Below are 25,148 nucleotides of genomic sequence, written 5' to 3' on the forward strand. Positions count from 1 at the left end.
ATTCTGTCAAATATTAGTGAAAGGAGATCCTCAGATGATCATCAAGCTTTACTGCAGCAGAGGGTTATTGTGTCAGAATCAAATGTAAAGTTGAGCAAATGTTGAACACAAAGGAGGAAAGAGAACAAAAGCACACTGTCACAGCTTTATACAACAATACCTGCTTTATTAACATCAGTGAATCATTTCAGTCTGAAAACAGATTTGATCAGATTGTAGGAAAACGCTGTGAAATCAGAGCAGATTCCAGCTAAATCACATTTGTATTTGTTCTGTGTTGTTTATTATATATGATGTACAATCATTAGCATGTGTTTCTCTTTATATTGACTCAATAGGAGTCACACAAACAGACAAACATTATTATATATAACAAATGTATTTAAAACACATATATTGTTTTAGAAATATCTATGCAAGATCATGTAAATTTAACTTTTTACTAAAATATAATTGAATTACTAATTTGCTATTTGTTTTACTGAACATTGATTGTTTTCTCTTCTGTTCCACCTTACAGAGTAGATAGAGATCCATCGCTAATACAGTATATAGTCCCTGATAGAGTTCAGTTGATTATAAAAGCTGTATGTCATAGTCTGAGATGATGATGAGAGGAGCAGTGAACATCAGGTGAGGATCCACAGAAGAGCTTCACTACTGTGTCTATGAGCAGAAATAAATGTGAACCATACAACTGGAAGAGACTCTTTACACTGAAATAATGCTGCATGTATGTTAGAAACATGATATTGAATGATTAGTGTTGCTTTAGTATTCAATGATCATTTTGTTTTATTTAAAGGTGGAACAGAGGACGAAGAAGCTCAAATGAGTCTATCTGGATCTTCAGTTTTAAGATCTACAAATATAATAATATGTGTTAAACTCATTCATGATGATTCATGTTTCTAATCATAAATGTGATTGTCAAGTGCAGCACTTAAATGTATCAAAAGATATAAAGCAAATCTACAATGTAAAATTTCCATGTCACTTAAATAATTTACACGATCTCTCTTTCATTTTATACTCATCGTTACTCTATTTTATATTGTTAATTTTTTGTGTGTCTGTTGTTAATGTACAGATATCCAGTATATTGTCTGACGAAGAGAGATTCTCTAGATTATACAAACAAATAAAATCATTATCAACAAAATTCATCTTTGCAGTGCAGAGGAAACACAGAAGCTGCATTTAGGTGCATTTACACAGTTTAATGCAGGGCATGAATGCATTTAACCTACAGTTAAAAATGCATAAATAAAGTTTTGATATTTTAATCCTAAAACATTGAATACTGATATTTGAAATTATTTTAAAAAGTGAAAAGGTACTTTAAATGTGAAATTAAAGCCGCCAGTAGGTGGCAGCAAGTCACTGTTAATAAATGAGTCATTGCGACTGAACCGAATCATTTAAATCGTTGATTCACTCTAAATGAGCACAGTCAGTCTAGTTAGTGTTTAAGCACTCATAACTCCTCTTATAGGGATGGGAAGATTCCCCGATTCGCTTGGTGCATCAGCAAAAAAAGTCAACGTTGCGATGCGATCGGTTTAAAAAGTGTGTACCAGATACAAGTTGGCATTTATATCACGATGCATCGTTTCTAACATATTTGCATCAGTAAAAAACAATTTATTTATATGTAATTACTAGTGGATGCGCTACACTTTTATTGTTTAGAAAGTGACCAATAATCTGAGACCAATATTTTATATGTAGATTGATAGTATTGAAAATTACTAATATCACATAGAATTTAGGATGGATAGTATGCACTAGGATGGATTGGGATGCAGGCTGTGTCTCAAGCACGTTCTCTCATCACCGCTGTGCGTGAATATGACAAATCATAACACCACAGAGACCTGAAAACTGGGATTAAAGTCCAAAACCTGACTTGAAATAACCTAACAAATCAATCGGGGCTAAAGTGGTTATAAACGACAATGTAAGTTCACACAATATAACAGGAGTCCTGACACCAAAATGGATATATTTGCATGACTTTCTAATTGACTAACTCACTCACTCACTCACACACACTCACAGACACACACACACACCCTCTCACTCACTCACTCACACCCACACACACACACACACTCACACACAACATGTAATAACCTAGAACATTATCTAACACTTGACGGCTGCTCTATCATTTCTTCTTCATCAGTTAGGAACCTAGGTGTGCTGTCTGATAGCAATCTTTCATTTGAAAGCCATGTTTCTAGCATCTGTAAAACTGTGTTTTTCCATCTTAAAAAAACATATCTAAATTACGACCTATGCTCTCAACGTCAAATGCAGAAATGCTAATTCATGCGTTTACAGTGGTGGACGAAGTACACAAATCAAGTACTTGAGTAAAAGTACAGATACGTATTATAAAATATTACTCCAGTAAAAGTAAAAGTACTGCTTTTTCAATTTTACTCAAGTGAAAGTACAAAAGTACTCAATTTTTTATGTACTTAAGTAAAAAAGTACTGATAGATTTATTTTGCAATTTTATATAGACTACTTGATTGAATTTTATATTAGCGCATATTTTTATAATCCTACTGCTCAAAATACCTGGGATTTTCCCAAAATAACCACTATATGGAGTCAAGATATATATGTTGCTGTTGATATGGCCTATGTTGACGAGAGTGATGTAGTCATGTTCACTGTGAAGCTTACATTGTAATGAACCTGAGAGAAAACTGATCTGACCATCTAATTTTCACCAGTAAGAAAAAAATGTATTGTTGTTTTGCAGAATGTCACATATGACACGAGAATAAGGCCTGAAGTTAGGAAAAACATTTAAAGGAAAATATAATTATATTTTCATAATGATTTTCTTTTCTTCTCAAACCTTGTCTGTGGTGTAAAAACACCCCTGGCCAAATGCCCCCAGAGGGCATCACTTCCCACTTTGATCATTACTGTAGTTACCATGTTCTGTTCCCTCAGATGCAATCTATCTAGGTGGTTGAATAAAAATATTTGGACTTTATATCTAAACATTTCCTCAACTTAGCACCAGCAAGCTTATTAGCTAGAGAGTCAGCATCAGCTAACAATATTTACTTATTTTCAGTATGGTTATGAATAAACATTCATATCTGTCTACTCGGCTAGTTGTTCTAAACAATATAAAAATGTATACTGTTGATAAACAATATAAAACATAGGGCTAGATGCTTAGCATTTTAATAAAACTGCTAACGTTACAGCAACGGGGAATATGAACGTGCATCAGTTATTTTATTGTTATTTTAATGTTTCGTTTTTGACCTAAAACATAGAGACACTGTCATTGATCTGTTTGCATTCAAGCATTTCAGCGGGCTTAAATAGATCACCCTTTACAGCAGATTTGACCTAAATATGTTTTCAGTTGCAATAAAATTCGACATTAGTAACTTACTTTTCCCTCACAAGATCTCCCGGTTCTTTCTTGTGAGTTCAGTTCACTGGAGACTCGCTCTAAACGGATCATTTGAATCAGTTGTATGAGTTGTCGACTCGAGAACAGCTGCAATCGGATAATTCCAATTCGTGAATGAATCGTTTGTTGTGATTTGCGAACCAATTTCACAGGTTCATTGAAAAGAATCAGTTTGTTCATGAATCAGACACCGCTTCCATGTCTTGGAGCATGTGATAGATTATAAGGAGTAACGATGTGTTTTATGAAATCTAGTGAAGTAAAAAGTACGATCTTATGCTTTGGAATGTAGTGAAGTAAAAGTAAAAGTTACTCAAAATAAAACTACTCCAGTAAAGTACAGATACTTGACAAATGTACTTAAGTACAGTAACGAAGTAAAGCTACTTCGTTACTGACCACCACTGTGCGTTTATGACCTCAAGGTTAGACTATTGTAATGCTTTATTGGGTGGTTGTTCTGCACGCTTGATCAACGAACTACAGCTGGTCCAAAATGCAGCAGCTAGAGTCCTTACTAAAACCAGGAAGTACGACCACATTAGCCCAGTTCTGTCAACACTGCATTGGCTCCCTATGAAACATCGTATAGATTTTAAAATCTTGTTAATTACTTATAAAGCCCTGAATGGCTTAGCTCCTCAGTACCTGAGCGAGCCCTTCTCACATTATAGTCTTCCACGTCCGCTGCGTTCTCAAAACTCTGGCCGTTTGATAATACCTGCAATGCCGACAGCATTCCTATCATTTCTACAGTATAAACTGACAAATGATTAGAAGTTCGCTTTACTCCATTGATACCCTGGTGGCCACTGTTTTGGACTAAAAAAGCAGACCCAGTTATTTGACGTTCTGGATCTTTTGATCCATCTGTATACACTTGTATATGCTGAGGGTATTGCTTTCTGGTATATATTAAAAACACAGATGCCAGGTCAGCTTCTCTTTCTGTTTTTTTAACCTCTAACAGATGCAGATCTACTTGAGGCAGATCTACTTGAGGCGTTACAAATATCAATGGTTAATTTTCCTGAATAACAACTGTTGGGCTCATCTTGATGTTATTTACTTGTATTTGTTCTGCATATATTTTACTACTCCACCCAAAGCTTGTTCTACATCCTTCATTCTGCTCCCAACAATTCTGTACCACCAATTTTGTAGGATGATCATCTTTATGCCCCTGGAGATTCGCCCAGTAATTGACCGTTAATTGTTTCCTTCTAATTTCTAATGGCATCTCTCCTACCAAGACTTGTAACGCTGGTATAGGTGTAGTCTTTACTGCTCCACAACACTGTCTCATCGCTTGAGACGCTAAACAGCTGTAAGCAGGTCTGTCATTTGTGTGTGTGGCCGTGTAACATAACGCTGTTAGGGAAGGAGACAAAACGAGGCTGTAAAAAAAACTATTTATTTAAGCAGTTTAGCTTAAAGTTGTGCTTTACATTCTTTTCTATGTGCTGAACATCATGTACCCCAAGGGAGCAGCCCTGACTCTGGAGTTTTTCCAAAGGTATATTTTGACAATGTTCCTTGTCCAGTTTAAAGTATACTTTATTTTGCAATGCAAAGTGGCATTATAATTTTTTGTTTTTGTCTTTGACACAGGAGCCTGTTGGGTATAAATCCAGAACGTGGGTCTAAAGCAGAAAAAAAAGGGCACAAAACAATACAGCATTCCACCAAAACTGCTTGGATTCCTGTCAGACCTGAGTGACTTTCAGAATCCTTGGAAGATTTAAAGGTCATTACAACACTCCCTTTTGATTTTCACACGTTCTCTCTGTCTGTTCATCTTTCTCCCCGTCTCTGTCTTTCCACAATATAAATCTATCTTTTATAATATAAATTATGTCAGAACAGTAATTGATTAATTTATGACAAGAGTGTGCATAAAACATGTATATCCTGGCTGCTAAATCTCACTGTTCTGCCAGCAGAACTTGTTTACTTTAATATTTTGCAATAGAATGAGCCTATTTCCAAAAAAACGGGAGTGTTCCTTTAACTAAGTGACCTTTAGGAATCACTATTGAAACACAGCATCTGAAAGTCTCCCACAAAACTTTATTACACACAACTTGGTTAGACTTGAGGCTCTGACTTTCTAGTATTTTCTTTTGCTGAAACATTTTTTAAAAATTTGTATTAAAAGAAAAATATAATATTAATGTACATTTTCATAACAATAAAATTTGAACTTGAATAACTTTTCTTAAACAAACTTTTGTTTTAAGTGATTTCATATGATCTGTAAAATTTCTTCTTTCATTAATTACAGCCATTTAATAGATTGTTTTTGTCTTACAGCCAAAGAAGTAGCATCTGGAGAGGACCGAACCAATACAACATGACTGCTGTAGAGAGGCATCCCGTAGTGTTTCATTACAGCAATGGTGCTTTGATGCAATAGTGATCGCATTCTGCATTGACAGTGTTCTTTTTCTTATGACCAATATACCTTCAGGATTACACATTAGACAGACAGCACACCCATGAGCAGGACCCTGACCTTTCTACATCAATATGACAGCTGCCATTCTCTCTGAATGCCTTTTTAAAGGTACCTTTTTGTGTATTTTCAATTTAACCAAGGATTTAAACAAGGCTTCACTCAACATAACCCTCTGTTAGGCTCTGTTATGTCTTAGTTCTGTGTCTAAAATGTACAATAATTTTGTACTTAAGAAACCTCATGTTGATCTGCACTCTATTCCTGAACTGTATTGTGTTTTTGCTTGACCCATGAAATTGGTAATTTTCAAGTTTATGTTCATATCCCAACTGTTAAGGATGTTATGAAGTTTCATGTTGTTGTTTTTTTTTCTTTCATCTAAAACAATGATATTTTTTTGAGGCATATCCTATGGTCAATAAGTTAATAAAAAACACTTTTTCTCACAGAGTATTTTGTTTGTTTTTTAAAAGGTCACTGTAGGTACACAGTTAACTACAAATAAATGTAATTGTTTGCTGTTGGTATAATATTGAACAATTTTGTTTTAGAAATGTTTAGTTTTTTTAATTACAGGACAGAGTCTGGGTAATGAGATGCCAGTATATATGTTATTTTATGGATTTAGTTAATATTTGCAGTTTTTATACTGTACGTGTGCAATACCCTATTTAATAATGGATACCCTATTAAATAATAGTAAATGTCCTGTTTTTTTATTGTAGGTATACCATTAAAACACCAAAAAAAGGTTTTTTTTTTTTACTATAGATGCACCATTAAAAAACAGAAAAAGTCCTGTTTTTTTATTGTGGCCAAACTGTCAATTAACAGAAAATGTTTGTTTTTTAATTACGGTACAAAGTCCGGGTAATGAGCTGCTAGTACTTTTTCCATTTTTTTACGGAATATGTTTTTACAGTGTAGGCTACTCTTTGCCTAGCTTGATAGAGAGCTGTCTGTCCTTGACTTTTTTGCAGCTGTTGGTTCTTTTTAAGATAGGAATAAGGCTAGGCTACCATGATTTTTTTTTAATATAAAATATAAAAATTTATATATATATATATATATATATATATATATATATATATATATATATATATATATATATATATATATATATATAATTTTTTATTTTTTTTTTTTTGTTTTTTTTTTTTAATACAATATAAAATAAAAAAATAAATAACTTGATTATAGGCTACTTTAAATAAAATAAAAACTGTTAAAGGAAAACAGGAAAATGTAAAAAAAACAAAAAACATATGGTCTACCAAATAAATAAATAGTCATACAGATAATAAATCTTGTTTGTTTATAAATAATCTGTATTCATATGTATAATCATGTTGATAGGCTCTATTTTGTAAAACACATTTACTGCAACTGCCATAGACGTCCAAATGACGTCCAAAAAAACCCAGATTAGTCAAATGTTAAACGTCAAAATGACGTCCAAGTTGGGTCATGGATAGACGTCCAAATAGTGGACCTAGTTTGGACGTCGAATAGATGTCCAGAATTGGTCGGACCGACGGACCCAATATAGACATGATCTGCACGTCTATCCGACGTCCAATGTTTAGTGGGTTATTTTTCTTTGTTTTATCAAGTGTCAAGTTGTTTAATTTTTTTGCATTGTGAAAACATTTTTGTGTTCTGTATCCCTCTGTGTTGTGTTTGTTTAACTTTTCTGTTTGAAAGATAAATGAGCCTTTAAATCTGCTTTGTAAATGCTTAGATCCGCCAGACACGAGAGGGCGCTCCATCGAATGAATTACCGCCTTCAAACAGAGAAATGTAGTTTTTATAACTGTATCTGTGGATTAATCTGTGTGGTTTGAGAGCGCTTTATAAACATACACGTGTAGAGTCGAGTCTTTGGTGGCTCGTGTGTGTGTTTGAGTCTGAACTAAAAGCTGTTGTTCTGGATTAATCTGGAACTTTCCACACGCGCCCCTCCCTCTCGCACGCTACCCATAAGCCACCGCGCGCGTCTCCATTCTTCTCTCCCATCCAACATGTCTATGACAGAGGGTCCGTTAACTGTGCTCGGCCAGAGGACGACCGGCGAGTCCGTCAGAACTCAAAACGGTGAGTCGGGATGCGCTCGTAATTGCCTTCAATAATAAAACCCAGCGACGAGGTGAACGGGCCGCACGCGGCGGTGTTTGACCGGAAGAGCGTCCGGGGTCTCGAGCAGCACGTGCGGCTCTCAGGAATCAGAGTAACTTTAATCCTCGATTTACATCGAAATACTTCTTCAGCTTTAAGCAATGTCTCCGCAATCAACGCATGCTGTAAAATAAACCTGAGACGTGTACAAATCCGTGCTTGCACAATATAGGGATATATAAATAACTGCGACATGCCTTTATGGCATCGGTAACGGAAGACTTCTGCTTTTGTGTGATGCTCCACCTGCTGATATATAAGGAGCTATTCACAAATAACTCGTGATTGTGTTTAAAAGCCTAGTATTAACCACAGTTGTGCAAATAGCACAGTAGTAAATCCATATTTAATGTGCATGGTTTAACTATAGCAACCATTTTTTTTTTTTACATAATAAATGCATTTATTAATTAATGTTGATAGTAAAACCGTAGGCTATGGTTAATTTTGGAAGGGGATTTGTAAAAGTAATTTATTCATCTTGCATAACCTTTAACCGTTACAGTAATTGTGTATTTTGTCAGCTTATTTGGCTAATAATATCTAAACCGCTACAAGGAATCGCATGAGCAGGATGTTGAACAAATCTCACCCTTCAGAGCTAATAAATTTGTCCCAGTCATCTTCATCTTAAACATGTCCGAGGTGGCCTGTCTCTGTCACTGTAGAGACCTTTATTTAGACCCCATGTTTTTAAGACTCCTTTAGCTGCGAAACATGTCCATCTAGTGCGTTTTTGCATAGAAAACAATAGTAAAGTAGTATTAAACTCTGTACCCGCACCAGGAGTTCTTGCTTAACCCCTGATCTGTCATCCACATTTGTGAAAATTCACGAAAAAGTGCACTATGCAAACTTAAATTATTATAATTCATGAACGCTTGAATACAGACCTAGGCTTGGTCTCTTTTTAAAGAAGACTATTACAGAAGTGAAATCATTTAAAACAAATTAAAGAATTAAAAAGTTATAAAAGTTTAAATTTACTGTAAAACAAATGCATCTTATTATTTTTATTTTATATAAAATAAATATTTTAAAAAATAGTTAAAAATCTAAAATCGCTGTAACGTTAAAGCCATATATGTACATAAGTTATGTTCCAAATTTAAAGTTGATATAAAAAAAATTGAGGTTACTATTCAATTTTGTTTAGGCGTTATACCAAAAACAGCCACCGGGTGCCATTCAAACTCTGATGCATTTCTGTCACAAATCTATCAATTTCTCTCTCAATATTACATCTATAACAAAATACACCAAATATTGAATCTTGAGACTCAGACCTTTCCAACGATATGTATTTTGTCAAGATTATAAAAAGTTTTGATTCCAAAAGACCGTAATACATTTTGAAATTAGACACCCCCACTGAGGGGGAGGAGACCGCCAAAACATTTGGAAGTACCATTTCTATGGTAACGCAATGTCCAATTTCAAAATGGTTTACACAGGGTGAGATTTTAAGCTTTCAAATGGTATATAACATATGATGATTACTAAAACATGAGATAGGGAAAAAGGCAAGGAAATAAAAGACTTTTTGTGACAAAGGTCAGAACTCCTGATTTATCACAGACTCTTGGTGCACTCTTGTCATAAATGCATCTATTAAAATATATATTTAGGAGACTTGGACCTTTCCAATGATATATAGTTAGGCATGATTAGATTAGGATTTAATGGTAATATATTGAAGTAAATTTAGGTGTCCCGTATACGGGACGGTTAAAGTTAAGCAAATATATACAAATGATTTGAACTTCTCAAAACCGAAAAAAAAAAATGAAGCAAAAAATAAACATTCATGCTCCTTGCATTCATACTATATAGTTTTTTTTTAAATGGTCACAAAGCAAACATGGTGTCTTCTATGCAGTATGCAACTCCGGACATACTGGGCTGTCAAAAATAAATAGAATTTAGAATATTTGTCGAATTTAAAATGAAGCTCCACATTGGAATGCAAAAGCGCTGCATTCTAATTTTAGATGTGCGTCAGGCAGCTTTACGCGTAGCACACAAGATGTGATGATGTAGGTGTCGTTGCATTGTAATGCTTTTTTAGTCTATCGAGTTGAACCCCCTGGATGGGGCGCTGCTCAATCAAAATATAGTGGAAAAAGAGAACATCGACACGGAGATGATGTTGTTTACAACCAAGCCTATCACACATGATCTCATTTTCTATAGGGACGTCTATCACCGTTGCACTCGCGGCTCGTACAAGACAGCCACATGCTTAGAAAGCCATGTAAAATTAACAAGTTCAACTTATCTCGAGACTTTATGGCGGTTTTTCTGCATCCCACTTTATCATGTTTTTAAATGAAAAAAGTAGGCTACTCTTTGTAATTGGTTTTCAGTCCTTAGTATTAAACTATATATACTTATACGATGCTTGTTGTTTTTAATTAAGCAACATAATTAATTATATATGGTTTATAAACATTATTTTAAACGAGTGCTGTCAAACGATTAATCGCGATTAATCACATCCAAAATAAGTTTTTGTTTACATAGTATATGTGTGTGTATATTATGTATATATATAAACACACACACACCCATGCATGTATATTTTGAAAAAAAATGTTTATATATTAAATATATTTATATATAATATAAATTATATGAATAAATATATACATGTAAATATTTTCAAAATATATACTGTTTATTTATATACACATAATAAATATACACAGCACACATAGATATATTACGTAAATAAAAACATTTATTTTGGATGTGATTAATCGTTTGACAGCACTAGTTTATTTATTTTTTCAAAGACAGTCTTGTTTTTTATTGCTTTGAAGAAACCTGCATTAGTACAGTAATATTTTGCTTGATGCGCCCTCTTGTGGCCTCAGGAGAGAAGCAAAAAGCTTCTTTTTTTCCTTGCAGAAATTCTTTTAAATTCGAATATAATTCAAATATTGATAATATTTTAGTACAAAATCCGAATTTAGTTTTTCAGCCAATTTGACAGCCCTACCGGACACAGTGAGTGTGTTAATCACAAAAGATGTGAATGCAATGGTCAAACACATCCATTTAGAGCATGTTTACATAGAAAATGGTTTAAAAAGCAGTGCAGTGAAATGCAAAAATATATTCTGCTTTCAGTTCTTGCAGTGCAGACAGCATTGGTATACAAAATCTTGCCGAGCAGAAAAGAGTGAAACATTCAAATTAATTTTATTTGTTGGTTTGCAGTCATGGCTGCTGCATCCATTGCTAACATCGTGAAGAGCTCTCTCGGTCCCGTCGGCCTGGACAAGATGTTGGTGGACGACATCGGAGTAAGTGCAGACGTTTTTCCTCCGGTCAGAGTAACCCGTGATGTTTAGATCTTCTATACTTAATACTCAATACTATACTTAATACTTAAACATTAGAATTGTTTGTAGATGGCAAATGCAGTGTAGATGCTCCTATTGAGTATGTTTTGTGAAACATTGGTCTGTGTTTCAGGATGTGACCATCACCAATGATGGAGCCACCATCCTGAAGCTGCTGGAGGTGGAGCACCCGGCCGCTAAGGTCCTCTGTGAGCTAGCAGAGCTGCAGGATAAGGAGGTTGGAGATGGCACAACATCAGTGGTGAGATATTTGCTGCTTTGGATAGATATTTCTGTTCAGAAACACTTCCTGTTATAGTGCCATGCATATAGTATCAGTATGTGTGGCTATGCTAGCAGGACACAGAAACTGCCTGTCGTGAACTACGGGACGTGCAGGTTTTTCTCTGCAGCTTCCACATCCTGACAGTACATTAGACAGTGTTGAGTGACTATCAGTTAAAGTGAGATCCACTTATCTGTGTGTGTGTAGGTGATCATCGCCGCTGAGCTGCTGAAGAATGCAGATGAGCTCGTTAAACAGAAGATCCACCCCACCTCCGTCATCAGTGGATACAGACTGGCCTGCAAGTAAGAGTCACTTCCTGTTCCAATAGGAAGTCTCGTGTTTAAGCCTGATTGACATTTCAATGAAACGGTCTGATTTGCTGTGGTTCACAGGGAGGCAGTCAGATACATCAATGAGAACCTGACCATCAGCACTGATGATTTGGGCAGAGAGTGTCTCATCAATGCCGCCAAGACTTCCATGTCCTCTAAGATTATCGGAGTGTATCCTCTGTTTTGTGCTGATTCATGCTTGTGTGTGTGTGTGTGTGTGTGCAGCCTCTATATACAAATTTTGCTTATTAACTGCTTATTAGAGATTTTGCTTATTGAAAGTATTTTATAGTGTATATTATTTTCTATACAATATTTAGTTTAAATACAAGTGTCTAAAATCATGTCACAACATCCAGAAAGGTAATACCATGATACTGTTTTAAGTGATTGTAGCGTTCAAGAAGGCTGCATAGAGAGTCTTTATTTAATTTCAGAGTTTTAAACTGCATTGAAAGAGTTTTGCAGACCTTGACTAATCATTTGAAATGAAAGTTCCTTGACGTTCTGTCAGTGATGCAGATTTTTTTGCTAATATGGTGGTGGACGCTGTCCTGGCTGTGAAGTTTGTCGATGGCAAAGGTGTCGCTCGCTATCCCATCAACTCTGTGAATGTGCTGAAGGCTCACGGACGCAGCCAGAAAGAGAGTTTCCTCGTCAACGGATACGCACTTAACTGCACTGTCGGATCACAAGGTCTGTCCATGTACTTGCTTGTTGTTGGCATTGCAACGTGTATGTTAGTATGTGTGTTTGTAAATGTTGCTTGTATTGTCTAGGAATGGTGAAGCGTGTGCCCAATGCCAAGATAGCCTGTCTGGACTTCAGCCTGCAGAAAACCAAGATGAAGCTGGGCATTCAGGTGGTCATCAGCGATCCGGAGAAACTGGACCAAATCAGACAGCGGTGAGAACATGTCTCTCACACACACACACACGCAAAGAAATATCCCATTTACATTGCTGCCACACATCTGTGGTGTGTGTAGTTATACGCGTGGGATAAAGCATCGCCTGCCCGAAGCCTCTCTTACACACAGATACATGTGTCTGTGTTTTACCTTTGGGCTGTACAACATTTATCTTTATGTATACCACTAAACATTTGGGCTCAGTAGGATTTTTTTTTTTTTAAGAAGAAATTAATAGTTTCATTCAGAATGGTTTAAATTAAGTCACAAAGACATTTATAATATTAAATATATTCATATTTTTTTATAAATACTGTTCATAAATGCTGTTCATCAAAGGATCCTGAAAAAAAAAAGTTTTCAACTGATAATAATCAGAAATGTTTCTTGAGCAGCAGATCAGCATATTATGAGTTCTGAAGGATCATGAGACACTGAAGACTGGAGTCATGATGCTGGAAACTGAAAAAAGTTATTTTAAATTGTAGTGTTTTGCCTTTTTTGAGGACCAAATTTAGTAAAATACATGTAAACGGATATTATATATATCTTGTAAAGAAGAACAAATAACTACTGATTTGTTTTTTCTCCACTGCTCTATTTGATATGTCAGACTAAGTTAGTATTCATGCTGTATATGCATTATGCTCATTTGACTTTCTGTATGTGGTTTTAGTAATTAGAGTACAGTTATTTTGGACCCTTTTTATGTCTGTTTTTAGCACCGATCACTTGTGAACAACATCAGAGGTGAACCTGTTACTCGTGAGCTTCATATGAAGCTTGTATCATTTATTTTTACCTCCTGACGTTGACATTATCATTTTCAGAAGGTTGATCAGAACTTTTCTTATTTTAAACTAACACTTTAAACATTTACCTACTTTATTTAAAGTGTAATTACCTTATTAGACATTTTTGTTTTGGCCGTTTGTATGCAAATGAGTGTCATCTCTCAATTTTTTCTATTTGCATTATTGGGACTTTTGATGTCTCAAACTGTGACTGAATAATTTTCCTCAGTTTTGATGATTTTTCTGGATTTGTTTCTCAGGGAATCAGACATCACGAAGGAGCGCATTCAGAAGATCCTGGCGTCAGGAGCGAATGTGATTCTGACCACAGGAGGCATTGATGACATGTGTCTGAAATACTTTGTAGATGTAGGAGCCATGGCTGTGAGGAGGGTGCTCAAGAAGGACCTCAAACGCATCGCCAAAGCAACTGGGGGTCAGCTGACTGCACTTGCTTCAGTCTTTGCTTAGTTCTAGACCTTGTGTTCTTGAAAAACAGAGGTCATTTATTCTCTATGTCTTAGTTTTGCTAAACAATGTTTTGATTTCCCCCTATAGCCACTGTTTGCTCTTCTCTGTCTAACATGGAGGGAGAGGAGACGTTTGAGGTGGCCATGCTGGGTCAGGCTGAGGAGGTGGTGCAGGAGAGAGTGTGTGACGATGAGCTCATTCTCGTCAAGAAGTGAGGTCTTCTTCCTTTTCCTTCAACACAACCTGTAGGATTGAACTTATGCCTGATATTATCTACATTCAGAAGATCCGTGTTTAGGTTGTCTGCACGTAACCTCCTCCACAGCCACATAAATGTAAAAGTCCACACGGCCTGTATAGTGAAACTGGCTCAATAAATCAGTTCTGGTTTCTTTTAATCACTCTACCTTGTACTTGGATAACTGGATAACTTCCAGACATTATCTACTGTGTGGAAATAAACAAGTTGCACATGGTCAAAATTGCATTGTTGAGAGAAAAAAAAAAAAGGTTTAAAGTCTTTTATTACATTCAGAAGCATAAAATACTAATAAACCAAATGTTTCAAACATTATAAATGCTAGAATCGTGTATTTTAATTCCCCTTGCTCCACAAAAATCCTTCAAATTTATTTGTATACAGAAGAAGAAAAAAAAATTAAATTTAACATTTAAAACATCACGCCTAAACGCATTTAAAGCAAAACTCTATTACCAGTGTGTGGGAAATGTGGTATACTATTAAACTTGATTACTTTGCCTAAGTACAAACGGTGTTAAACATGAGGAGAGATGAAACATTTCTGTATGATTTGAACTGATTTCATCTAATTTGCCAACAACTGATAAAAAAAAAAAAAAAAAAACTTTAATTTGGAAAAATAATACATTGCTGTTAACTGCATGGGATCTTGTGCAGTGTTTCCCATTTTTTCCCCCATCAAATTTTAGCATATTTTTTTATGCCGTTTTCATTTTTCTGTCTTTCAGCACAAAGGCACGCACATCTGCCTCTCTCATCTTGCGTGGGGCGAATGATTTCATGTGTGATGAAATGGAGCGCTCGCTGCATGATGCCCTGTGTGTGGTGAAGAGGGTGCTGGAGTCCAAATCTTTGGTACCAGGAGGTGGCGCTGTAGAGGCTGCACTGTCCATTTATCTGGAGAACTATGCAACAAGCATGGTGAGGACTCTGTTTCACAGCTGCTGGGATCTTTATTTTCTTGATGTCTTGTTTGTATTTTTAGATAAAATGTTACGTTGTAACAAACTAACAGTTAAATTATAGCTGATGTATAAATGCACATAAGACAGGCTTTTATTGTAATAATAATGTTAAGACCGTTTTTTTTCTCTCTTTATTTTTTCTGTATTGTGTGCAATTGGATGTATGCACACTCCCATTATAATTGCTGCCGTGCCTGTTTGATGGCTTGTGCAGTTATACGCGTGGGAGACAGTGAGAGTCCTGAGTGGGGAAAGGGACAGAATAATAGCTCTGCTGACAGCTGCTTCCATCCTGCTCAGAACAAACATGCCTCATTTATCACTGAGATGCATTAACCCTAGGCCTGCAGTGTGAACTGTTACAGACAATTCAGAACACGGTTCAACAGCAGGGTTCATGATCATAGATTTGTAGTGATTTACATTAGCTTTCTAGTTCTGAGGTTGATCAATCTATACATCAGCATGACATCAATTTGCCAAATTTGCACCGAGTTAAACTATACTATCCTAAAAAGTTCCAATTAGGATGGTCTGTGTTGCCACAGAAACAGGAATTGTTGCACAGTCTGTTCGAATATTACAGTATTTTGGAAAATGTTTAAATTTCATGCCTATAGTGTAATATTTTATATTGTATTTTACAAATTTGTGTTTTAATTTGGTTCTTAGCTTTTACTCTATTTCTTGCTGAGAAAATGAATGGGGAATAAATGGGAAAAATGTTGTGGGCACTGTTCAACTCTTTAATATAAAGTAATTGTGCTTTTTTTAATAATTAGTGTGCATGAATGAACTATTGAAACGGTTGTGTGTTTAACCTAGGGTTCCCGTGAGCAGCTGGCTATTGCTGAGTTTGCTCGCTCTCTGCTCGTCATTCCTAAAACTCTGGCAGTCAACGCCGCACAAGACTCCACCGACCTGGTGGCCAAACTCAGAGCCTTCCACAATGAGGCTCAGGTCAACCCTGAACGCAAGAACCTCAAATGGTTAGTGTTGCTCTCTTCTCATCACACAGGGAAGCTTCTCAGGTCTTAGAAATATGACTGCACTGTCAGACAGCAGACAAACATGCAATCAGAAGTAAAAACTCTGGTGTTTAGAAGTAAGCTTTTGATTTACTTCCCTAAAATGTCCTTCGAATGGATTTGGTAGATGAATGGGAATTGTGCAGACAATCTGGAATCAATGTAGCCTATTATGGATTAAGCTGAGTGCCAATACAGTTTAAAAAAGATGGATTACTCGGTTTAAACCTCTTTTCGTTTGTGTGCGCACTGTTAGGATCGGGTTGGACCTGGTAAATGGAAAGCCAAGAGACAACAAGCAGGCGGGAGTCTATGAACCCACGATGGTTAAAACCAAGAGTCTGAAGTTCGCCACGGAGGCAGCCATCACCATCCTTCGAATCGATGATCTTATCAAGCTCTTCCCTGACCAGAAAGAGGGTGGTCCCTCCTACCAGGATGCTGTCCAATCAGGATCTCTGGAAGGTTAAAGTCCAGCTGCATCAAATCTGTAATTGGCTGGTTCTGGTGTCACTCTGCTCAGCTTTTGTATTTATATGTGGATCCATCTGATGAGCTGTTAGTGTAGAATGTGCACTTTGTTTGCGTTACTTATTTTTTGCAATTAACATGGCTGTCGGTCTTGTGTAATGTAACAAATGTTCCTTTTTCTGCCATTTCAAAGACAATAAACCAGAATGGTGTAGAAAGGAATCTAGTTTCTGGTGTTTTGTGTGTAACTTGGTATTAAACAAAAAAATCAAACGCTTATTTTTAGTACATATTTGAGTAAGTACATTTGTAATTTTATATTTATCTCCGATGACTTTATTAGGCAAATGCATCCAATATTAAATAAATGCAAATACAGCTGGACCAAAGAATCACCCCAGTTATAAATTACCTCCACGTCCTTCCAAGCTTAATGATTTATACTGCCAGGCTTCGCTTGTGCACCTTGTTCTTACTGTAAGTTAATAATCCTCCCATTTCTTTTCAGAGGTAAGAAACCGCGCTGCTCTTCATGCAGCTGGTGATATTTTTCATATTTGGGTGAACTCCTCAAGAACTTAAACAAAAATCATACTGAATGTCAAGATGTTTTGTTTTTCAGTAGTTAACTACTTGGCCTCAGCTGGTGACATTGGCTTTTTAACACAAACATGGCCTGAACATGACATTACAAAGGCTACAGTCTCAAATTTTGGAAGTGAAAACAAAAATAAATATACAGCATCCCAATTGATCGTTAAAACGGCATTTCCTGTACAGATGCTCCATTTGTGCTCTCAACTACTCCCCGTGGTGAAACATGAGCAGTTTGCATCTAGACCGTCCCTACAGTCTTGAGGACTTTTTGACCTATTTTAGGCCAGTTTACACCGACTCGCATCTCCATGGATCCAGTGGCATATCTGGGCGTACTTGGTGGGCGTTATTCTGACTGCCACATTATAGTCCTTCTGTATCCCATCAACATCCACCAACTGGTGTCCAGAGAACACGCCAATTACCTTCCTCTTCCACTTCCCTTTTCCTCCCTGATCCCGTAGCCTCACGTACACCCCGGCTCCGCTTGACCCCTTCTGCGCATCACAGTACTGATACATGAGGTCACTGGACTCCTCTAAGACCGAACAGAAGCGGTAGACCACTTTCCCTGATTGGTCATTATCAAAACCAGAGAAGTGGATTCTTCCAGCTGGGACGTCCTTGACTACAGGAACAACGCCTAACTCCATGAACTTCATCTTATGGGGCCGTTTCAGCTCCAGAAGGGCGTAATCATAGTCAGCCGAGATCTCCTTGCCTGCTCTCCTCATCCAGCCTGTTGGCACTTGTGTTAGTTTGACGCGTGTCCACCTAAACACCGGTTGCCTGGACTGATCTGAATCCATGTCGCGTCTAATACGGTTCTTCCTTTTCCTCCTGTGTTCTCGATGAAGTAGTTCTCCGTCAGTGGCTACATCTTCATTTCCCACTTCACTTTCTCTCCTCTTTCCTCCTCTCCTCCTGCCTCCTCGTTGGCGTTGTCCTCTGCGTTTGGAGCGAAGTTTCATGACACCCACTCGCAGCCTCATGGTCCCTTTCAGATAGACTTGGCCATCATGGACACAGTGGGCAGAAGTCAAAACATGTTTAGGAGAAACTAAAATGCCTGAGCAACCTGTAGAGAGCCTGACTGAGGCAGAAAAGGGGTAATTGGTGGTGTAGTGTTTGTCTGTGATCACGAAGCGTCCGTCCATGCCGTATACCTGCCGTTTTCTGCGTTTAAGGTGTCCTGCATTGCAGACGACGGAAGAGGATGCATTTCTCAATTCAGCATCCTCTTCCAGTTGTATTTTGGTGAAGGTGCGTGTTCCGTTCTCGTAGACTGTTTCATAAGACAGTAGCCGTTCCAGCTCCTCAGGCCTCGGTTCTGGCAACTTTCTTTGGCACTCAATCCCACACATCACTCCTGGCTCACTGAAGTTTTCTGCAGTGAATTCTGGGCTTTCAAGCCTCACTGTGCTTTGGTCCAGGATCACTGGGATCTTTATCTGTGTCAAAAGGCAGTCATCTTCATTGTTTGTGATAGAAGCACCACTATAGACCAAAGATACAACCACAGCCAATGCGGTCAGACTGAACAACAAAGATGGAGGACCTGTCATCTTGCTCTACCTGAAGGAAAAGACACAAGAGTTGAGGGGTGAGGCTATGTTTCATAACACCAAGTTAATGGTCATGGAACAGACTGAACATATATACTCTGTTCACTTCTGGTAGTGATAATGTGGGGCTAAAAAAATTGGTGCACTTGATGTGGCAAATGAAAATTAAATACAGGGACCAAAAAAAAAAAGAACAGATGTCTTTTTGCTGAAAAGGGATTCCTGACTGCTCTCATCACAGGAATGGCAATGCTGACAGCTACATTTTGAGAAGAGTAAAAGTTAAATACGTGGCTTGAACAACCAGACGCATTTTGGTTCAAACCACCTCTCAAAGTCATGTTAGTATAGCTATGCAATCCGCAAAAACGTGTACCAAGTGTAAATAATGCACTTCCTAAAGTTAGTTCTTGTAGCTTGACTGGTGGAGCAAGGTGCTATGCCAAGGTCAAGGGTTCAAATACTAGAATGAAAAACTGATCAAATGTATAAATGTAATGAACTGCATGTCTCTATGGATAAAAGCACCAACTAAATGTGTAAATGTGGATAGACCATTTTTAAACTAACTGTCTGCTGTGCACTTTAACTGATACCGCCAGTGCATCTCCCTGGAGGTGCAAATGCTTGAGTTGAGTGAAGACAAGGCCTGCAATGAAATACTGCAGATGGAGCTCTAAGAAGGATGTACAAGAACCACTGTAACCAATAAAAGCCAAGAGGTTAGAACTGGGGAAACCTCAATGTTAAATGTTAAAATGCAGTGTTAAAAACTGTATATTGGTAAAGTCGTAATATATTGACCTGAATGTTGATGACATGATTTTAAATAAGTGAAACAAATACGGTGCATTTGCGGTTTGAAACAAGTAAAATACGTATGCTGCATTTATGTATTGAGTACTGCAGTGCATAAGAAAGAGAATTACTGTGATTTTATACAAATAATAAAGTGGGTAGGATACATATGCAGTAGTAGAAATAATGTGTATGGTGTGAGTATGAGACTTTTAAAATAACTCAATTTATCAGTAAGTTTACAGTTTTACCAATATGCATCCTGAATAATGCAAGTAGAAAAGGTAAAGTAGTATCGTTGCTGCATTAAAAGAAAAATGCAATAAGTGATACATTAAGCAGAGTAGATTAGGCTGGTGTTATTGATTTAAAGAGTGGTGCTGTTATTAAAAGAGCAATGCCTTTTAATAGGCTACTTAATGCAGTCACAACATTGTGAAAATATACTTCTGTTACTGCAACTGTCTCCGCCTAATTGGCAAGTTTTTACACTGTCTGTTTCTCATTTACATACAGCATTTTAATAAACTTTATTAAAAAACGAACTCACCCTCAAATGAACCCGACGAGAGAAAAATGCGCTCCAGCGGACTCCCGGTGTTTCACGCGCAGCTGATCGGTGAAGACGCGGAGTTCTGTGGCGTCTGAGTGTGTGTGTGTGTGAGAGAGAGCGACAGACAGAGAGAGAGACAGAAGGATGCAATCATCTGAGGCGAGCACACCCACGCCCTTTAAACAAGGCCACGGGCAGTTCATTTATACATGGGTTAAGCGGTTGCATTATATCCCGAGCTGAGATATTACCAGAGTAAAAAAAATAGAGTTATAAAGTCAGAATTCTGAGAAAAAAATAAAAGTCGCAATTAGGCCTACCTTTTTATTTTTTATTCAGTGGCGGAAACGGGCTTCATAAAAGGAGACGGAAATGACATTCTAAATATTTTAAGACAATTTTATCTGGGATAATTTTCCTTAATTGCCAAAATTATAACTTGATTGAAAATGACACTCTGAAAAGTGAAAGTAGACCTACAGTAGCTGCCTAAATTTTTTTTTGTTGTTGTTGTGAACACCACGATTGAAGAGCAATCTTTTTTTTTTTAAATATATATATAGGCTATATATATATATTTATTTAGTCATTTAGCAGACGCTTTTATCCAAAGCGACTTACAAATGACATAAGAAGCAATCAAAACCAACAAAAGAGCAACAACGTGCAAGCGCTATTACAAGTCTTGGTTAGCCAAACGCAGTACAGATAATTATTATTATTATTATTATTTTTTTTTTAATAAAAATACAGATAAAATAAAATTAGAATAGAGAGTGCTAGAGTTAGAGGGTCAAGTAAAGATGGAACAGATGAGTTTTTCACCGTTTCTTGAAGATGGGTAAGGATTCGGCTGCTCAGATTGAGTTGGGCAGGTCATTCCACCAGATGGGAACAGTTAATGATAAAGTCAGTGAAAGTGTTTTTGTGTGTCTTTGGGATGGCACAATAATGCGTTGTTCACTTGAAGAACGCAAGCTTCTAGAGGGCATATAAGTCTGAAGTAATGAATTTAGGTAAAGGGGTGCAGAGCCAGTGGTGGTTCTGTAGGCAAACATTAATGCCTTGAATTTAATGCGAGCAGCTATTGGTAGCTAGTGCAAATTGATGAACAGAGACGTGACGTGCGTTATTTTCGGCTCATTAAATATTAATCTTGCAGCGGCATTTTGGATTAATTGTAGAGGTTTAATAGAATTGGCTGGAAGACCTGCCAAGAGAGCATTGCAATAATCAAGTCTGGACAGAATAAGAGCCTGAACAAGGAGTTGTGTTGCATGTTCCGAGAGAAAGGGCCTGATCTTCTTAATATTGTATAATGCAAATCTGCAGGACCGGGCAGTTTTAGCAATGTGGTCTGAGAAATTCAGCTTATCATCAATCACAACTCCAAGGTTTCTGGCTGTTTTTGAAGGAGTTATGGTAGATGAGCCTAACTGGAAGGTGAGATTGTGATGAAGCGATGGGTTAGCTGAAACTACAAGCAGTTCTGTATTAGCTAGGTTGAGTTGAAGGTGATGGTCCATCATCCAGCAAGAAATGTCTGTTAGACACGCTGAGATGCGAGCAGCTATCGTCGGATCATCAGGATGGAATGAGAGGTAGAGTTGAGTGTCATCAGCATAGCAGTGATATGAAAAGCCATGTTTCTGAATGACAGAAGCTAGTGATGCCATGTAGACAGAAAAGAGAATTGGTCCAAGAACTGAGCCCTGAGGCACCCCAGTAGCTAGATGTTGCGACTTGGATACCTCACCTCTCCAAGATACTTTGAAGGACCTATCAGAGAGGTAAGACTCAAACCACTGGAGTGCGGTTCCAGAGATGCCCTTTCTCAATAGGGTTGACAAGAGGATCTGATGGTTGACTGTATCAAAAGCAGCAGACAGATCCAGCAAGATAAGTAATGAAGATTTGAAAGCCGCTCTTTCAAGTCTTAGGGCTTCAACAACAGAAAGCAAGGCAGTTTCGTTCGAATGTCCACTTCTGAAGCCAGATTGGTTACTGTCCAGGAGGTTGTTCTGTGTGAGAAAGACAGAGACTTGGTTGAACACAACTCGTTCAAGTGTTTTTGCAATGAAAGGAAGAAGGGAAACCGGTCTATAGTTCCCTAAAAGAGTTGGGTTAAGAGTGGGTTTTTTAAGAAGTGGAGTTATACGTGCCTGTTTAAATGCTGAAGGAAAAATTCCAGTGTGAAGGGATGTATTAACGATGTGAGTGAGTGCAGGTACAACTGCAGGAGAAATGGCTTGAAGGAGATGAGATGGAATAGGATCAAGCGGACAGGTTGTAGGATGACTGGAAAGGATGAGTTTAGAGACTTCTGCCTCAGAGAGTGGAGAGAAGGATGTGAACGAGTGTATCTGGTAAGATATGTTTGATAGATTGTGGTGTGGAAAATTGCGCAGTGATGTTTGTAATTTTATTAATGAAGAATGTGGCAAAGTCGTCAGCTGTTAGAGATGATGAAGGAGGAGGAGGACAAAGGAGGGAGGAAAATGTTTTAAAGAGCATGCGAGAGTTAGGCGAATTGTTAATTTTGTCATGATAGTATGTCCTTTTAGCAGTGGAAACATTAGCAGAGAAGTCAGAGAGGAGTGATCGATATAAATTAAGGTCAGAAGGATTTCGTGATTTGTGCCATACCCTTTTCGCAGCCCTGAGTTTAGAATGATGTTTTTGGAGAACATCGGATAGCCAAGGGGCAGAAGGGGTGGTACGGGCTGGCTTGGAAGATAAGGGGCAGAAAGTATTTAAACAAGACGTCAGAGTGGAACAGGAAGTATCAGTAGCACTGTTAGCATCAAGAGAGGATAACTGTTTAGGGGGAGGAAGTGAAGATGAAACCATAGCAGATAGCCGGGAGGGTGAGAGTGAACGCAAGTTACGTTGAAAAGTGACATGTGGAGGGGTATGTGATGTGTCAGGAATCATGTTGAGGTTAAGAGTAAGGAGGAAGTGATCTGAGGTGTGCAGTGGAGTAACAGCACATGATCAGTGGAGCAGTGCCGTGTGTAAATAAGGTCCAGTTGGTTGCCTGATTTGTGAGTAGCCGTAGTTAGCACTCTCTTGAGATCAAAAGACGCAAGCAGAGTGTGGAAGTTTGCAGCCTGAGGTTTATCTAGGTGGATGTTGAAGTCTCCAAGTAAGACAAAGGGAGTACCATCCTCAGAAAAGGTTGAGAGCAGTAAATCTAATTCTTCCACAAAGTTACCTAGTAATCCTGGAGGACGATAAACAACTACAAAATTGATTTTTAGAGGGTAGGTAATAGTAACCGAATGTGATTCAAAAGAGCTGTTGATACTCAGAGATGGTAAAGGAGTAAATTTCCAATTATTAGAGATGAGCAGACCAGTACCTCTACCTCTTCCAGTCAAACGAGGGGTGTGGGAAAACGAGAAATTATTGGAGAGTGCTGCAGGTGTAACATTGTCTTCTGGTTTGATCCAGGTCTCTGTCAGGGCCATGAGGTTTAACCTTGAATGACTAGTAATGGAAGTAATGAAATCAGCTTGGTTGACAGCAGTCTGACAATTCCAGAGACCAATAGAAAAAGAAAGTAATGTATTAGCAGACATAGGCAAAGTGCGCAGGTTGATAGGATTGTGCTGTCTACAGTGTGTGATGCGTGGCTTGCGAGTGGTTGTGATAGTATTGATCTGGAAACACGTAGGTTATATAAACTAATACAGAAGTGAAGCAAGTAGTAGGAATAATATAGGATAATTAAAAGTCGATACTTATGTCCTCTGCCGGTGTCCCTGTCCGGTGGAGTCGTACGGTAGAGTCGATGGTCTTTACACTCTTCGGTCTTCACACTAGGGTGGCTTTACACGAGGGCTGCCGCGGTATAATAACCTTTTTTATACCCGTCTAACAAATCACTATTACAATTCAGCTGAACCCACTTTCCTGTTTATCACTAAAAATTGCCAAGTAAGTGCAGACACTGACAATATACGCGATACAGTATGAGACCAAACGCGATTTATATAGAAATCATAAATATTTATACTCGCTATTTTCAGCATGTAATTATTTTGTGATGGAATTTAAATATAATTAAAAGTCTGGGTCTGGAAGAAGGGTAAAAAGATTAAAACTAGGGATGCACGATATTTATTGGACAGATAAATTATCGACCGATATGAGAGAAAATGACCATTTTTATTGCTCCGATAAATAAATTAAATCCGATAACTAGATCCGATAAAGTATGCTTGCTGGTAAATCAATCAATCAGTCTGATTTATCTGAGATTCATCTTCTTTCCGAGTGCAAGTGATTGCAGCTTCAGAGGCCGTTCACATATCGCGCCTAAAAACGCGTGGAAAACGCTCCTTTTTTCCAAAGCGCTCGGGCGGTTGCACTCCGGAGGCGTCTGTCATTGCTAAGCAACCATCAGCTGCGCTCTCTGTTACAACAAGGAAATTTCAGCAATGGATTTCCACCACCGAAAAACCCTTGCTGTAACTCTGGTACAAGATTTATTTACTAAGAAAAGTAAAAAACGCCGCAGTGTTTGGGTGCAACTAATTATAATAAAAAAATATGAATTTATCGGTATCGGCATCGACCATGAGAAGGACTTAATTATCGGTATCGGTTAAAATTTTTCATATCGTGCATCCCTAATTAAAACTATACATAACAGTCCTTTGAAAAGTAAAGGATAGTAA

The 25,148-nt window shown here is 37.6% G+C and overlaps 2 protein-coding genes across 2 annotated transcripts; one reads left to right on the top strand and one right to left on the bottom strand.

Annotated features, from left to right (window-relative positions):
* Positions 1-7,647: 7,647 nt before the first annotated feature.
* On the top strand, positions 7,648-17,339 carry LOC306859718 (T-complex protein 1 subunit alpha-like). The gene is made up of 12 exons (XM_079400926.1): positions 7,648-8,003; positions 11,307-11,392; positions 11,565-11,693; positions 11,925-12,022; positions 12,113-12,223; positions 12,567-12,748; positions 12,832-12,958; positions 14,017-14,192; positions 14,315-14,438; positions 15,218-15,410; positions 16,280-16,443; positions 16,739-17,339. The coding sequence occupies exons 1-12, from the start codon at positions 7,931-7,933 to the stop codon at positions 16,950-16,952; spliced, it is 1,677 nt and encodes a 558-aa protein (XP_079257052.1). The 5' UTR covers positions 7,648-7,930; the 3' UTR covers positions 16,953-17,339.
* Positions 17,249-20,542, bottom strand: LOC306859722 (inactive serine protease 35). Its single transcript, XM_079400936.1, has 2 exons — positions 20,464-20,542; positions 17,249-19,125 (listed from the first exon to the last, which is right to left on the bottom strand). The coding sequence occupies exon 2, from the start codon at positions 19,113-19,115 to the stop codon at positions 17,829-17,831; it is 1,287 nt and encodes a 428-aa protein (XP_079257062.1). The 5' UTR covers positions 19,116-19,125; positions 20,464-20,542; the 3' UTR covers positions 17,249-17,828.
* Positions 20,543-25,148: the final 4,606 nt, after the last annotated feature.

The sequence above is a fragment of the Barbus barbus genome, assembly GCF_936440315.1.
Source record: "Barbus barbus genome assembly, chromosome: 40".
Lineage (NCBI taxonomy): Eukaryota > Metazoa > Chordata > Actinopteri > Cypriniformes > Cyprinidae > Barbus > Barbus barbus.

Bases quoted from the DNA above. Each gene is read 5' to 3' on its own strand.
- LOC306859718 (XM_079400926.1), top strand. From the start codon at position 7,931: ATGTCTATGACAGAGGGTCCGTTAACTGTGCTCGGCCAGAGGACGACC. The intron at 8,004-11,306 runs GTGAGTCGGGAT...GTTGGTTTGCAG, and splicing joins GTCCGTCAGAACTCAAAACG to TCATGGCTGCTGCATCCATT. The intron at 14,193-14,314 runs GTCAGCTGACTG...TTCCCCCTATAG, and splicing joins CATCGCCAAAGCAACTGGGG to CCACTGTTTGCTCTTCTCTG.
- LOC306859722 (XM_079400936.1), bottom strand. From the start codon at position 19,115: ATGACAGGTCCTCCATCTTTGTTGTTCAGTCTGACCGCATTGGCTGTG.